General features: G+C 39.4%; 1 protein-coding gene across 2 annotated transcripts in view; it reads left to right on the top strand.

Annotated features, from left to right (window-relative positions):
* The window catches only part of LOC147103181 (protein argonaute-3), a 160,103-nt gene extending 146,761 nt beyond the window's left edge, over positions 1–13,342 (top strand). For both annotated transcript variants that reach the window (XM_085962566.1, XM_085962568.1), the window contains one exon: positions 1,550–13,342. In XM_085962566.1, the coding sequence (XP_085818692.1) occupies positions 1,550–1,658 (109 nt within the window). In that variant the 3' untranslated portion in view covers positions 1,659–13,342. The remainder of the gene's footprint in view (positions 1–1,549) is intronic.
* The last annotated feature ends 4,566 nt before the right edge of the window (positions 13,343–17,908 follow it).

Below are 17,908 nucleotides of genomic sequence, written 5' to 3'. Positions count from 1 at the left end.
ATATTGTGACTGTTTGATGGGTACTCTGCTATTGTTATAGTAGTACATGAATGTAGATTTTTCTCAGTAGGTTGATAAAAGATGTAGGCAATAAATACTGATCATTAACAGTGCTTTGGGAGTTTTCACAAGTATGAACCTCCCATAAGTTGGAAGCGCCACAAACTTTTTAAAAACAAGAACTTCTGTTGCAATGTCAAATTTAGCATAATTGTTCATTCTACAAATGGAATAAATTGTTCATTTAAAAACTTCGTAAATTATTCCAAAATATCTCCGACTAGTCTACCGTGGCAATGCTCATGGAAGTTAAGACAAACTGGTTCTCAGCTGAAACAAACTCAATGATGGGATGTAATTGGACCAAGGTGATAGGAGAACGGTGATATTGGAGAAGAGGGGGAAGGGGAGACTGTTGTTTTTCATGGTATACCTTAAAACTCTGTAACCAATAATAAAAATCAATGTTGGTTTAGGTCTTTCATTACCAAACAGGAAAAATTAGAGTATTATGTTTAAGACTTATTCTCCATATTCAAAGAGTAAAATTAGAAAACAGAGGACATCTGATAGAAGTTTGACCTTTCAAGAAGTTGTTTCTACTCTATGCAACTACCCTTTCCCTATACATGGCACCCTTACATGGTTCTTTTCAGGGTTTTTTTATTGGTTCACTTTTATCCCTTTCTAAAAGTAATAGAAAACCCTTGACAGAACATCTGTTTTTTACTGCCGTGTGAGGTGGGTTCATCTAAATATTTTACAGTACTTGTGAAGTTCAAAAATAGACTGATGTCAAAATTTGCATCAAATAAAGAAAAAGAAAGACTTGCATTTATATAGCGCCCTTCGTGACCACCAGATGTCCCAAAGCACTTTACAGCCAATGAAGCACTTTAAGTGTAGTCACTGTTGTAATGTAGGAAACTCCTTGTACAGGAAACTTTGTGCTATCTGGCACCCACGGGACCGAGCTGCTGCCGTTGCCTCAAAACTGCCATACTCTCCAGAGTTAATGTTGAGAGATACGGAGATTCTTATCTCCGTATTTGACAACAAACACTGTTGCTTAGCAACAGCTTCTAAACACTCGGGTGTGGCCCTAAAGCTCTGTAGCTGAAGCTGTTGCTATAGCTACAGACCTTGCACAGCTTGACTGTTCAAACAAAGCAAAAAAAACAAACAAAAAGAATAAAAAACGGCGGCTGATTTTTGCCGGTGGCTCCAGATTGCTGGATAGCTCACCTCCGGATAGCACAAAGTTTCCTGTATGTTTCTATGTCTGGATAAACAAAACATTTATGATTTTTTGGTGAGGGGGAATTAATCTTTCACATGAGATTTTTGCAACAGTGGTAATGTAAGCTATTTCAGCAATACCCAGGTCAATAACACTCTTCACAGTGTAACATATACACAAAAAGACACTAGGTTTTGAGGCTGTAATTATATTCTGCATAGGCATGAATGTATTAAATACCAAGACAAATGCAGCAATTGAAGTAGGAGTGTGTCCAGTTCTGATTATCTTTCTCCCAACTATTCACAGCGCTGAAGGCAGTCACATTTCTGGACAGAGTAATGGACGTGACCCCCAGGCTCTTGCCAAGGCTGTGCAGATCCACCAGGACACCTTACGCACAATGTACTTCGCTTGAGTTTGGGAAATTCTCTCCAAAAGGAACTGAAGATCACAGCCTGCATTTCCAGTGGGGTCAGTTTACGGGCAATGTCTCCAGCCATACTGTAACTTTCACTGTGCGGAGACAATAGTTTCATAAACTGACGGAAAGGGATTGTTTACCTACGAAGATCATAGCACTATTATGCAATATGAAACCAGCCAACTGCTCTGTGTGTGTGCGTGTATGTGTGTGCGCGTGTGCTCAGTCAGACCTCATGTCTGTGTCTTTCCTTTTTTCTTTTTATCGGTATAGTTTCCTTTTTGCCTTTACCTCAGTGTTTGGCAGCACAAAACTCATCTTTATCAAGCAACATGAAAACGGAACAAAGAAAAAGGTTCCACAAACCTTGGATCTCAAAAATAGTCACTAATTAGGTCAGAAATCCAGCCATTCACTCAGAGTCCTCAACTTGGGAGGGTGGGGAGGTTGGAGTGGGAAAGGAAGATGTGCTTGAAAAGAGATTCTCTAAGGAGTTCCTACCAGTGCTTCTTGAAGTCCAAGATGTCCCATCTCCACTGTGCCACTGTTCAAATTCTGTTTGCTGGTTAAGTTGTAAATTAAGTCAGTTGACTATTGAGCGTAGCTAGTAGTTATGGCTAAACTTCATAACGAGCGGTGGAATTTTGTATACATTATAGAAGATAAAATCCGGGACTTTGATGAGCCTGAATAATGATGGTGTGAGAGGAACTTTTGAAAATTCCAAGAGTTGGGGGCTCTGTTTAACGTAGAAACTTTTGCTGTTTTTTTTTGTTATTGTTTACTTGCTAGCTCACAACTAAATGTGACTTCATTTTTTTTTTTGTTTTAGCATCTTTATATTTATTAGAAAAAAATTAATGCTTAATTTAATATGAATTTACATTAAAAAAATATAGTAGCATCAATTTTATTTAGTTCTGGAATGTAACCGTGTTGTATACTGACAGAACATTGCTACCGTTAGTGCAATAAGCGGTTGGTAAGAAAGCCCGTGTCCTACGCTGTACTGGAGCAGCAGTTGTACCACTATAATCGTGGGAGAGTGGACACCTCCGCACTTCAGAACCTTATCAGTTTTAATAAGAAAAAAAGTTGAATGCAAAAAAAAAAAAGTAGGGCTGGGACGTTTTAATGTTACTTTATTGGGACGTTACTTTATTTAATTTACACATCTAATCACTGAAATGTGAATTTTTTTCAAATATATTTGTTTTATTTCAGTCATTCCATTTTAAGATGATATACCAATTTTTTTTATTTGGAAATTTTTCATAAAACAGTTTGACTTGTTTCATTGATACAAATCTCATGACGTTGTTTGCACTTTGTAAAACCTCATGAACTGCATATTTTATCTAACGGTTGTCATTGCACTGGCTCGAACCGCAATATACAAAATGCTGCAGCCTTCTTGATGGATGGGCATTGCCTGTGTCCCAGCCCTACGAAACCGCCTCTCCTTCACATGAAAAATCTGTACTTTTACAGAACAAGAAGTAACTAGAACTTTATGGAAACAAGAAGAAACTGCAGAATTGTCCTCCCTTTTCACAAAAAGCAGGTTCATTGTCATTTGATTACAAAGCAGGCTAAAATATTTTTAAATTTATTCCCTTACCTTGCCTCAAATATGATAAGGGCTAATACTCTAAGTCTGACATGCAAGCTTTCAAAGGATATTCCAGCTTTGAAAAGGAATGTATCTCTGGTTGTGTCTAAACTGATTCTTCAGGCATGGTCACAGTAATTAAATATAAAAAGCTTATCAACTTTATCTCCATTCCTTCCACCCCTCTATAGTGATGAACTACAATCAGATTAAATCAAACTGAGTTGATTAAAAGGTCTTATGATGGTTTTATTAATTTGGAAAGACAATTAACATAAATTTTTAAAAAGAAAATATCAAACTTCCATCCTGGACTTTACAGAAGGGTTGCCTAGTACACAAGTATTTATGCATTCTATGTGTGATGGGGTTGTACATTACATGTTCCTTTTCTGCCCTTTACGCTTGGAAATTTTGGACACCCAAGTGTACAATCATAGTGCCCACATCTTTTCCAGTTGTTGTGGGCAGTCCTAATTTTGCATTGAGCGCCTTGCATTCCAAGGAGACAGCCCAACTAGAATTCCAACAACACGGAACCTCAGTCATTTACTGAATTATTGATTTATCCGAATGAAGAAATGCACTCCTGCTAGGATCCCATGTTGCTCATTTGGTTTTCAGAGAGGAGTGCAATATGATGGCATTCCTGCACAGTTCTTGTGTTGCTTCCTGTGGTAGATTGGAAGTTTAGTTGTAACTATTTCCCCTAAGTTCTTCGACAGTTCACAATACTGAAAAAAAGGTTTTGACTGGCTGTTTCCAGTGAAACAAAAAGTGCTTTATTTGAGAAGAGAATAACGAGCTTTAAATAGATCCATCTTTGAAATAGTTTTTTTTAAACTCTAGATCTTAAATGGTTCTGATTTCACCACCAATCTCAATGTATACAGGACTAGTACTACACAAAGTCAAAGGTATCTTTTTTCCTTTGTATTGTCTTTCATGTGCAGATCTGTTACAGCTCATAGTTGCCTGGAAGATCTCAAAAATACCAAATTCCTCTGTCACTTTTACTGTTCCTTTTTATGATCAGATGCTATTGGTTCTTTTTCATAAGCTCCACAAATAACTTGTATGGGCATGTTGCTCGGAGAATTTTGTTTTGCGAATGAGCAACCATAACTACTTGGGTTCTGCAGATCATGTCAAGGGTTACTTGATTTTAGTCAGGAGGGTCCCCAATTCAGGGGAATCTTTACATTGGAAACATCTTCTGCAGAAGTGGGGGTTTTTTAGGACATTTTTTTTCTTTGGAGCTCATTTGCTGATATTAATATTCTTCCAAAATATTAGAGATTCTCTTCATGAATCAGTGTTGGGGTGTGACTGTACTCTGCAGTTAAAATCATTGCCTCCACATGTCTCTTCCAGATGCTGTATTGATCACACTGGCATCTGATGAACTAAAGCTGTATACATGGCAATTTCAATCTTGCATAGTATATAGATAGACCCTGTTGACATTCTGCTATGGATTTCACATCACTTTCAAATCCCTTACTAAATAGGTGAGAGGCCACGTAGGCTATCAGATGGTTCTAAGTCAGTGGGTGAAATAGGAGCAGGAGTATCATTATATTTGGAGCTCCTCATACTTTAGAAAGTATTGTCTATCTTTCAATACATTCTCCATTTAAAAAAAAAAAAAAAAAGTGTTTAGGTGGACAGAACAACCATGTACTGGAACGACAAGAGAAAACCAAAATAACCAACCCAATGCAGGCTTGTAGTGTGAACTCTATTGATCTCTCCAGGGAGAGGTCAACAGCTAGTTGGATCATCAAGTAAATAATTCATCACAAACAAAGGGAACGTAAAGTTTGAAGTGAAAAATATCTTGGCAAATTTTATCCACTTGTTCCAACAGAATGCATAATTTGGACTCTCCAACTTTTCGTGAAATAGATCAACAATCACAAGAGCCAGCAGGTCTTGTTCCACAATCTGGAGATTCATTTAGAAATAGACTTCTGTATCAACAGATAATCGACCAAACTATCAAAGCACTCCAAACGAGATGGAATCTCATCATTTTAATCCACAGTTCTTATTCTGGTGTAGGAGGTTGCTACACCCCTCCTGCTTCCACTTACCATTTGGTCAAATGGTAGAAAAAATTGTTTATGATGATTCTCACTTCTACCAAAGACAGATTTCATTTCAAGTCTCTAGGATCTGGCCATAGAGAACATTTGCTCTCCCAAGCCTATAGACATATTCTTCATTTTGATCAAAACTACTTCCCACTGCTTGACTATCAAATAACCGTGCATGTACCTAGGGTTGTCAGAATCTGTGATCATCACAGATGTATTCTCTTGCCCCCACCACCAAGAACTTATGATGCATAATTTTAATTGTATATAATTTTTAATGTTTTGCCTTTTTTACTCCCTTAGAATTACCCTCCTAATTAGCTCAGCAATTGTAAGATTTGATCACATTTACTAGGGCTAATCTACATGTGCAGCCCTCACACAGTCATGGAGTCATGCAACATTTTTCAAATCAACTCACCAGCTCCCTATGAGCTATGTTTGAGGGGGAGGAGAGTTCTGCAGTCATGCCACACCAAGACTTTAATATGATACTTGGTGCCTTCGTCATGTTCCATTTGGTCTCTCTAGATGATCTAATTTAATTGAGCCAATACCAAGTCTGGATCACAATTCAAATCACCACTGTTTACTTTAGACAATGTACAATAATGATGTACATGTAATGCTGCTCTTGCAATTTTACAACCTGATAGCGTTTAAACCGAATGCTTCCTTGTACTGCATATTTATCAATCAGACAGACATTTCCGTAACCGCAATCTGTAAAATAGAGCTTTCCTGTGAGGAGGGGCGTGTGTCCCTGTACCATACCCATCAGCTCAGTTTGTGAATGCCTGCGTAAAGTGCCGACTGCATTTGCAGACGAACGTCATTATGTACCAGCGTTGGGAGGGCAGTGAGACCGATAGCTGCTATTTGTTAATCAGTGTCAGACAATAACTGCACTAGGAATTGAAGAGATGCTCGCAATTCCTATTTACAAGAGTGAAGGGAAGAATGTAGTGATTGACCAGTATAAAAATTGAATCAGGCCAGCTCTTTCCAAGCCCCTTATTGTTATTTTTTCAAAAACATTACCTACTGATTTAAGTTTTAGTCCTGATGTATAGTTAACTTCTTGTACTGAGAGCCACAACAAAACAAAAGAATTGGTGCACATGAAAGCCTGACTGGTTGCCTGTATCAATACCACCACATTAGAATCGTGTCAGTTGGGTACAGGTTCCGGGCAGTTAGTAATACATGCTATATCTATCTTGGTACCTCTAAGTACTAGTATTTATAGTAATATGGGAGCTTTTACTAGCATAGCATCTGCTGTTTTAGTGTACTGGAATGATCTCTCAATACAGGTCTGGTACCACTAAATGCAATATCTGTACCACTACATCTGTAATAAGTGCTGGAACTGATTATACTGAATACCTGTGCTGTACAGGGCTAGTGCCTGTACCATTAGTGTTTTGGTATGGGCACTGACTGTGACGGTACAGATCTGGTATTTGTACTGGTCTATTGCAATAGGAAAGGGGTGGTTTCAGCAATTACGCTGATCCATTTTAATTATTTTTTTGAAGGACAGTCCTTAGAAAGTGCCTTTACAGAAGCTGGTGCTGTAGAATTGTTTTTTTTCGTTCATTATGTGGCTGAAACAGTTTTATATAATGCCAAGAATATGACAGTATCCTGTAGCTGATGTATTTAACGGCAGTTTCTTCTAAGTCAGGACCAAGATGGGGACTATAATACAAAAAGCTTTGAAGAACACTCTCAATACACAACCTAACCAGAAAAAAACACCAAATAGGAGCTATGATTATTGTGAATTGACTACATTTCTTTAAAATCCATCTCCAAGGTTGAGAATATTTCCTATTTGTAAATGTTTATACATCAAAGTTGAATTCTACACCTTCCCCCCCCCCCCCCCCCTCCCAAACTTCATGTCTGAGGGAGGGATGAGTGATGCAGGCCTAATGAGTGTTATGAAGTGTAACTGGTATGATACAGAATGCAGTATGTTCTAATTTGTGATCTATCTGTAACTTAAACAAAAGCTTTGTTTTATAGGTGGCCAGCTGCACCCCGTGTTGCTCCTGTTATTAGGCCTATATCTCTTGTCTCCAAGTTCGAGATGGTATTATTTTCAGTAAACAAATGGAGCTCTGGGAGACAGAATTCCAGTTTGTGAAATGGTGGACATGTATTTACATGTAAATATATACACACGATTCCTTTGGCTCCCCTCACATTTTATGAATGTTTCATTTGTGAAGATGGATTCATAGAATAATCTTTTATTTAAAAACAAAGGAACTGTTTATAATTTTTATATATGAAAGAACCCTCTTAACAAACATGCTGAAGTGTGCTCACTGATCGAACCAGAATTTCAGGAAGGGAATACTTGCTTGCTGAGGATTACATATTTGTTCTTTTGGCACTCTCTCTATTTGATTCTAATTCTAAAGAACTGACCTGGGTGAGCCAGTGACCTAGAAGATTTACTTGTTTGTGGGTAGTACATTCAGAAGTTTTCCATCTTAAACAAGTTGACTGTATTTGCTTCTAACAGTAGGAGAAATGCTATCATCTGATGTTGGTCTTGGTTTTATTGAATCATATCTCTCGCGTTCCTCCAGTAGCACAGTGAACAGCTGAGCCATCCAGAACAGCAAAATCCCTACTTTGATTACCTGTCTGTTGGATGATCACAGCTGGGACGTAATAGGGGTGTTACAATTGGCCTCAGCATATGTGGATTAGAGAATGGAAAATCAGGCTGGGTTACTGCTTCTGATCACTATCCTTGTTAGGGCAAAGATGTGGATTTCCGATGAGGACAGGATCCGGCTCTGCCGTAATATTCCCAATGAATGAACAGTTTGCCAGCATTCTGTCTCCAGGTCCACCCATGAATAATGGCCATTTGAGCAAGGTTCAAGAAGTTGATGCTTTTACAAAGAGAGGGATAGAAAACTGACGCAAAAAAGATTATTTGCAATACCTATTTTAATTGTTTTCTACAGTTTGTTCTCATTGGATTGTTTGTGTTAGTCGTTCCCTGTAAAGTAAACTGGCAGTTTTTTTCTTCACTCCAAGGAAACTGAAGTAATAATTGGATAACTCTTTTTCCCCCCCCCCCCAATTTTTTTTTAGCATAATGTGATGTGACTTATCAAATTAAAGGTGAAAACTCAACATTTCAGACTGGTTTCTTACTCTGTCTGGGTACCTAGTCCCCTCCATGTTTTGGTATGAACTTGAAATTGTGCTTTAAAAATATATTTTTAAATGATATTTTCTATTAGCAGATGTGAGTACTATTAGATTTTTGATGGTTTGATATTTTGGCTGGATTGACTCTTTTTTAAAAAAAATTCTAAAGTTAAAGAATCTTAACGAAAGCAAAGAATCAAGAATACCAAGTTAGACTACAATACATTAGAATCATAGACTTGTACAGCACAGAAGGAGGCCATTCACCCCATCGTGCCTGTGCCGGCTCATTTAAAGAGCTGTCCAATTTAGTCCGTACCCCACCTTTTACCCCATAACTCTGCAAATTAGTCCTCTTCGACTACATATCCAAATGCCTTTTGAAAGTTCCTATGGAATCTGCTTCCACTACCCTTTCAGGTAATGCGTTCCTCTGCGGGAAAAAAAACGTCTCCACGTTTCCCCTCTAGTTATTTTGCCAATTGTTTTAAATTTATAACCTCTGGTTACCAACCCACTTGCCAGAGGAAACTGTTTCTCCATACTTGCTCTATCAAAACCCCTCCATTTTTAATACTCTATTAACTCTCCCCTTAAACTTCTCTGCTGTAAGGAGAACAATCCCAGCTTCTCCAATCTCTCCACGTAACTGACTTCCCTCATCCTGGTAAACCTAATCTGCATCCTCTCCAACGCCTTGACAGCCTTCCTAAACTGTTGATTATTAAAGAAAGGTAATGAAGGGGTTTGAACAGGACAGCCACACAATTGTTACGGTGCTCATTCCCCATCAACATCCTTATTCGCTTACAATTGTAAGCAGCTTAAATTTGGCCAGTTTCCTATTTAAGTAGTAGAGGAGGAGGAGATGTTGAATTTGTGGAAATGTAAATTGTGGAAATATGAAATGTAGAAAAGTAAATCAAAATTGAACCAGTCATAAGAATTTGTTCATTGTACGTTGCTTGTATTAAATAGAGTAAAATGTTTTGTTGAATGAGAATTTTATGAAGAGGGATTTATTAGGATTTTAAAAAAATCAATCGTGAACACTGTTCACAACCCTGTGGTTGGGGGTTTGAGTTCCAGTGCTACTTGAAACTTAAATCCACCAGCTTCACGTGCATTCAGATTATGTTAAAGAAGAATCATATCCTGGGGAGGAAGAGAAGGAAAAAAAAAAAATGACCTGCTATGTCTCATCTCACAGCAAGCATACCTCCTGTTAGCCTAGCACAGAGCAGCATTTATGTCAAGCTCAAGGAGAACTCTTGCACAGTTTCCTTCCTAGCTGAGAAGGCTATACAAAGGAAGAAAACAGGTAGATTTGGTGGTTGTGTATGGTGAGCGTTCTGTTTTAAGGAAGCTTTGGATTAAAAAAAACACTGCACCTCAGTAACCTTCATATGCTGCATAAAGAAAATACTGCTTTTGGTTACATTATATCTGCTGCACATGCTTGACAGTACACTTTAAAAATGTTCAAAAATTGTCTTAATAGCAGTTATCAAAATTGGATTTTTAATGGAAAAAATGAGCCTTTATTTTGTGGTTATTTCTGTAAGTTAACTCTTATTTATTACTAATGTTTAGCATACCGCAATGTAACATATGCATTAGTGTTGCGATTATACATTTAGAGGGAGGGTCTCTGCTATCGCTTGTTGCCTTTTTCTTCAGAGGAGATGAGTGTGAATTTGAAATTATCATAAATGTGTGTTACTTGTATTACTTTTGGATGTTGTACCTGTTACTGTGCTGTTGAGGTCGCTTAGGTTAGATCACTGGCCTTCATTAAAGGGTTACAAGAATTTCACAAGCAGCTCTTGCGAAAGATAAAATCTTAATTTAAAATGATGGCAAACATTGGTTCTTTAGTGCATATGCCTTTATTAATAAATTCCATTAGGTGTGATAGTTATTCCTTAGACATACTAATGTCACAAAGCTTTTGCAGCCACCAAAAAACTAGTTTTAGCTGCATGATGCAGTCTGTGCATGCAGTTGTAGAACACATTGCAGGGTGGATTGTAAGTCACATAATGAAGGCCACTGATTTTTTTAAAAATCCATTATACTGTTTATTCCCTTTTTATTAAACACTCTCCCACTCAAATGGCCAAATGCCAATCCATAAATCTCCAAAGTGACCTCAGATGAGCTTCATGCCGTATAACATTTTTTCTAATTTTTATAACTAACTATATAGAAAGTTGACCTTTTACACCAGTAAAAGTTCAGCTTTTACCCGATATTGGCAGCAATGTGGTGGGTCAGCGGTGAGGCTGTGTTATATCCTGGGAATTGAGAAAGCCATACTGAGCTATGTGGGAGAGGATCAAATGACAGTATTCATTTCTCTTGCTTTATATATCACAGAAGTGGTAATTTAACCCATTGGATAACTTATTCCACTGCCATTGAATATCACTTTCTTTATGATGTCATATTCACCTCTGGCGACGTAACAGTTCTCATGTGAAATCATAAAATTCCCACTTTTATGGCTCCTTGCAACATACACCATTCCCGAGCCAAATAAAATGACCAGCAGACCTATTTCTAGGTCTCTGGTCACTCTTGATGCAGCTGTGGTGGGTGACTTGCCAGCTGAATTTCCCCTCCCTCTGGAAAAGTGCCTGACCTTGACTGAATGCTTCCCTGACTGCATGGCTGAGTTTGAGAACTCACCATGTGGGGAGTGGCAAGCCATTTGTGTCCTACCAGTCCATAGCACAGTGCGGTGCAGTATCAATGCGCTTCTGTGCCATGCCAGTGACGTCATAATGAATCTTAACTGCATTGGTGCAGGTTTCCACATAATGAAAAGCAACTTTTCAGTAAATGTAATACTAGTTTATGTCTACGTTTTCTGTCTGTGGTATAAACAGAATATGCGATAGAGCTGCTTCAGTTACATCATAGGCCACTGGGACCCAACAAACACGTGTAATAATCTGGCTGCTAATGTCACCTGAAACAGCTCTGTAGGGAAGGGTGGGTATGACGATCATCCCATTGATTACCGAAGTGAAACTGATGAATATGGATCTTATTTTTGGATAAACTGCATTCCCTCTGTTTCCTGTTGTGTATCTTTACGTACCCAATCCAGCTTTCATATTCGGCTGGGAAATAGCTTTGACTCTTTCAATGCTGACTTCCCAGGAGACAACTTCTGTATTAACCCTCTTGAGTACTGAATGAGATTTGTTTTGTATTTGTTTGCAATTACTCACTTTTTTTTATCCATAATCTTCAGTGTTGTGTCTGAGCAACCATTAACCCTGGGGCTCCACTGCGATGTTACTGAATCATCCTCCCTACTTGCATAATTGACGCTGCGGCAGCATTTTTGTGGTTGCTGAACTTCAGTAGGTTGTCAAATTCAGCAGGTTATTGGACAGTTTCCAGTTTTCACACCGGCAGACCATAATCAGCTTTTCAGTTTTAAAAATTCATCAACCCAAACATGACGGAATGTGCTTTACAGCTTTCAAAATATGAACATACATATATATAATATATATATATATATATATATATATATATATATATATATATATATATATATAAATATATATATATATATATATATATATATATATATATAGAAATATATATATATATATATACTGCCTTCAAACTAGCTTTAGATGTCTGATATGTGATGCACATTATGATTGAGAAATGCACAGAGCCTGTTCTTAAATTCCAAGTATTCTCTGAATAAGATAGATTGTAATCTTATATTGGTGCAGAATTGTTACTGCAGTCCTCAAGAGGGTTAATATTTGCTCAATATTTTTTTGTAAATGTGTTAATAATTTGTAAGAATTTTTAACTCGGTCCATTCTTGTAACAAAAAAAATAATGAATTTGATTCTTTGTTGAAATGCAAATGTATTTGCCAGTTGGCTTGTTGGAGTTTGTTGTCCCTGGGCAGTCTGATCCAAAGTTTTCTGTAACTGGGCAGACATTTTGATTGCCCATAAAACTCCTAGCAATCATTTTCAGCACTGAGATATTTTTGGCTTTAAAAATACCTATTCCTTCATATACAGTTAGGGGAATTGAATTTTCTTGTTTTCACATCAAGCATTCAATTAAAATTCCCATCAATAAAAATGCAATATAGTAACATGCAAAAAAAAAAGTTGTCCATGTGATTCTGTACAGAAATTTTGCTGTACTTACTTGACATCTTGTGTATAACTGACTGCTAGGTGAAACTTCTCTGAAAGCATTTGGGACCATGTTGGCCCTGTCTCATGAAATGAAAAGGAAGTGTATTTGTTCCTGTCCTTCCTCAGCTGATAAGATCTGTGATCCCACAATATTATGGGACAATATGTTTTCAAAGTTCTCACAATGAAAATTCTGTGCAGTACTTTGGCCATGTTAAGTTTTGATTTTTGCTGCAAGAATTTGCCTTTGTTACTAAAAATGTTTACGCCTTTTTTTCCCCCAACATATCCTTCCCCCGACAGCTTGCGCTCACAAGCCAGTAAAAAGGTATCCAGAGGATTTTTCAACGAGCAGTTACACATTAACATTACATCATCCTGGCAACATCTTGTGGTTTGTCCCACACTGTCTGCCAGTGGGATGTTTCCCTGTCTTAATATGTATTGAAAATCAAATCTGCAGTATCACAAAAGAAACAGGATTCGATAACAAAATCCTATAGGTTCTTTGACTAAATCTATTGTAATTTTTTATGTAACTTTTTTTGTTCAGTGTTACTGTCCTCTTCAATAAAAGTTTATTTCAATTACATTAAAGTTAAGGCAAGACCAATATTCCTTGCTTCTCTGGTTCAAACTGATGATGGTTTCTCTTCAGCAGCACTATTTTGCCATACAAACAGCACGTACAGGTTTCATTGTGTTTTTTTAATTGAAATACTAACAACTCTGGGTTGGTGCTGTAGGTTAGACAGTGGCCTTTCAGCCCCAGTACCCGAGTTGAATCCAGTTCAGACTGATGGGCTAAAAGATTCCTTTATCGGTTGTAAGAGTCTTCTGTTTGACCAGTCTCAATTCACCATAATATAAAACTGATCTTGATTTAGTAATGAGGGCGATTACAACTTACATTTATATAATGCCTTTAACATTGCAAAAAATCCCAAGCGACTACATATTTGGGGATCAAACCCAAGGGGCAAAACTGGCCTATTTGAGAAAATATGTTTTAAGGAAGCTTGAAGGGGGATAGGGGTGAAAGTAACAAGGTGAATGATTTAGGGAGTGTTTTTCAAGATGATTGAAGCTTCTGCCACCAATTTTAGAGCAGATGAAAGGGTGAACACAGTCAACCCAATTGGAAGTGGGGGTTGTGAACAGAATTCTAAGCCTGGAGAATGTGGAAGGATTGGTGGACTAGAGCAAGGAATTTGAAATCAATGTACTGAGGAACAGGGAGCCAGTGGCGGTCAGCAAGGACAGGAGTGATAAATGAGCAAGACTTTGTGTAGAATGGGATGCAGATGTTGGAGCTCTAGATGAGTTGAAATTTAGATCAGGTGAAACTTGGCTGGCAAAGGAAGCATTGGAAAAGAGGAGGACAAGCGTGAATGAGCGACTGCATGATCAGTAATGTGGCAATTAAAATTCTCTGGTGTAGAAGGGATGCTGTGGTGGCAGAGTAGAAGGGAGCTTTATTCTGCATTTAACTGACATACCTGAGTCTCTGGGTGTAGAACAGATGCGTGACCTTCATCTTGATGAATGTAAACTAAACCAAAAATCAAGTTTTCCAAAAAAAAATGCCAGTGGTTGAATCATCAGTTACACCGTGCCACAGAGCAGATGGATGCAGTGTTCTCTTGCAACAAATCTCTGCAATTAAGAAAGAACAAAGTTTCCCACTTGGAAGGAGGGAAAATCCAAGAATGATTATACCAAGCTACTCTGGTGCACCTGCACATTGATGGAAGCTTTAGTCACTTTCTCAGCCAAGCTCTGGTACAGGATGGAGAATGTCAGAGGGTCCGCCATAGTGGCTGAACAAGCAATTGCCAGTGGTGGAGGTGAGGATATGATGCCCGTCATCAACAGGTTAGGTGGAACAAGGCCATGAAATTATTTAAAAACTAGGACAAAGAATTTTTAAATTGACCTACTGGCGCTTGGAGAGGATTGCAATGTCAGACTTTGTGCAGGTGAAAACATGGGGGCTGAGAAATTCAATTGTGTCTGAAAATGGGCATGGAAGGGGTGGGTTGCGCACTGCATGTGCATGTTAACATGGTTGCAGGGACCACATTAAATTGATGCTGCCAGCTCATTGAGTCAGGTGTGCAGCCAACACTACCCGCACTATTCATTGGCTGGGCACCTGTTTGGGGTGGGGGCAGGGCAGGATATCTGGCTTCACTGGTGGCATTTTTAAGGCAGCAAGCACCTCTTAAAGGAGAGGTTCACTCTGGTTGCTAACAGCAGGGGACAGTTGTAAGTATTGAAATGGCTGCAAGACCAGCAGATTAGGCCCCAGGTTTTCCGATACTGCTTTGGAGGCCCTGGTCCAAGCGGTGGACAGGAGGAGAGAGATCCTGTATCCCAGGGGTTGGGGAGAAAACCCTCCAGGCAACACCTCTGCCACCAATGGGATAAGGTTGCATAGGAGGTTAATGCCAGGAACTTAGCCCCCAGGTCATTGCTGCAATGACCTCAACAGAGTTATCGCGGTAAGAATCCTGCCTCTCGCCTCAATTATTCCCCTCATACCGCCACCACCTACAGCATCATTTCTCACAATACTCCCCTCGCCCACTTCACTCTCCTCCAATCACTGCATCACACTTCACTCCATCTCCTTCTCCTACTCAAACTTTGCACCTCCTACTCTCGCCACTATTACGACCCTCACTTCCCTGCATCTCACATCTTTCTCACAACGTACAAACTATTCTACCAAGTTGGCCACATTTTCAAGACGCCTCACAAGGCTGTCACTAACGCATTCCCTTCTTGCAGGAGAATGTCGTGCACAATATGTGGCAGGAGGTCGAACCCTCCTCCACAACCTGTCCCCTTTGGAAGAAAATGTGCTGGCCATCATGAACAGGATAAGAGTCTGGGCCATGACAAATGGCAAGGCTGGAGAGGTTGTTAATGATTCCTGAACACCATATCCCCTTTGTCCCTTCTATTTTACCGAACACGCTCTGCATAAGAACATAAGAAATAGGAGCAGGAGAAGGCCATTCGAGCCTGCTCCGCCATTCAATAAGATCATGGCTGATCTTCTACCTCAACTCCACTTTCTTGCACTATTCCCATATCCCTTGATTCCCTTAATATCCACAAATCTATCAATCTCTGTCTTGAATATACTCAATGACCGAGAATCCACAGCCCTCTGGGGTAGAGAATGCCAAAGATTCACCACCCTCTGAGTGAAGAAATTTCTCTCCTGAATGGCCGACACCTTATTCGGAGACTGACCCCTGGTTCTAGACTCCCCAGCCAGGGGAAACATCCTCCCTGCATCTACGCTCTCAAGCCCTGAAAGAATTATATATGTTTCAATGAGATCACCTTTCATTCTTCTAAACTCTAGAGAATATAGGCCTAATCTACTCAATCTCTCCTCCTAGGACAATCACCCCCCACCCCTACCCCCAATCCCAGGAATCAGTCTGATGAACCTTCATTGCACTCCCTCTATGGCAAGTATATCCTTCCTTAGGTAAGGAGACCAAAACTGTACACAATACTCCAGCTGTGGTCTCACCAAGGCCCTGTATAATTGCAGGAAGACGTCTTTACTCTCATACTCAAATCCTCTTGAAATAAAGGCCAACATACCATTTGCTTTCCTAATTGCTTGCTGTACCTGCATGTTAACTTTCAGTGATTCGTGTACAAGGACACCCAGGTCCCTCTGAACACCAACATTTTCCAATCTCTCACCATTTAAAAAATACTCTGCTTTTCTATTTTTCCTACCGAAGTGGATAACTTCACATTTCTCCACATTATATTCCATTTGCCATGTTCTTGCCCACTCACTTAGCCTGTCTATATCCCTTTGAAGCCTCTTTGCATCCCCCTCACAAGTTACATTCTCACCAAGCTTTGTATTTGGATATATTACATTTGGTCCCCTCATCCAAATCATTGATATAGATTGTGAATAGCTGAGGCCCAAGCACTGATCCTTGCGGTACCCCACTAGTTACAGCCTGCCAACCCGAAAATGACCCGTTTATTCCTTCTCTGTTTTCTGTCCGTTAACCAATCCTCAATCCATGCTAGTATATTACCCCCAATCCCATGAGCCCTAATTTTGTTTAATAACCTCATGTGGCACCTTATCGAATGCCTTCTGAAAATCCAAATACACCACATCCACTGGTTCCCCCTTACCTATTCTGCCAGTTGCAGCCTCAAAAAACTTAACAGATTTGTCAAACACGATTTCCCTTTCATGTTGACTTTGCCCAATCCTATTATTATTTTCTAAGTGCCCTGTTACCACGGCCTTAATAATAGATTCTAGCATTTTCCTTACTACTGATGTCAGGCTAACTAGTCTGTAGTTCCCCGTTTTCTCGCTCCCTCCTTTCTTAAATAGTGGGGTTACATTTGCTACCTTCCAATCCACGGGAATCGTTCTAGAATCTATGAAATTTTGGAAGATGACAACCAATGCCTCCACTATCTCTATAGCCACCTCTTTCAAAACCCTAGGATGTAGGCCATCAGGTCCAGAGGATTTATTGGCTTTCAGTCCCATTAATTTCTCCAGTACTATTTTTTTACTAATTTCTTTCAGTTCCTCATTCTTGCTAGACCCTTGGTTCTCCACTATTTCCGGGAAGTTTTTTGCATCTTCTTCCATGAAGACAGACATAAAGTATTTGTTTAATTTCTCTTCCATTTCCTTATTCCCCATTATAATTTTTCCTGTCTCAGCCTGTAAGGGACCCACATTTACTTTCGCATGACAAACTGCAGTTGCTTTCAGCAGCCACTCAGCTCTTACTACTCTGACTTCGCACTAAAAATTAACCCTTATCCATCTCGTTCAGTTCAGGTCCTGAAAATGTCAACACCCCTGTGCCACTTTAGGAAGAGGAGGCTAGCCTTCCTGAAGATGTAACGTCACTCGATCTGACCCGAGTCAGCACCAGCTCAGCGAATGGCACCATGCATACTTTAAGGGTAGGCTAGAGGAGGGGTCCTTAGATGGTGAATCACCGGCCACAAGTGTGCAGGAGCTAGGGCAGGGGGTTAAGAGGACATGGGTGCCGATCCTTGAAGGATGATATCTCATACTAGCTCTGCTGCTTAGGGTTCTGATGCAGATTGAGGGACCAGACTCTTTGTGCTGCTTCTTCT

This window comes from Somniosus microcephalus, chromosome 20 (genome assembly GCF_052327205.1).
Source record: "Somniosus microcephalus isolate GS21.2 chromosome 20, FLI_Smic_1.0, whole genome shotgun sequence".
Taxonomy (NCBI): Eukaryota; Metazoa; Chordata; class Chondrichthyes; order Squaliformes; family Somniosidae; genus Somniosus; species Somniosus microcephalus.
Note: the sequence above shows the minus strand (reverse complement) of the source record. Positions and strands in the feature narration are given on the sequence as shown.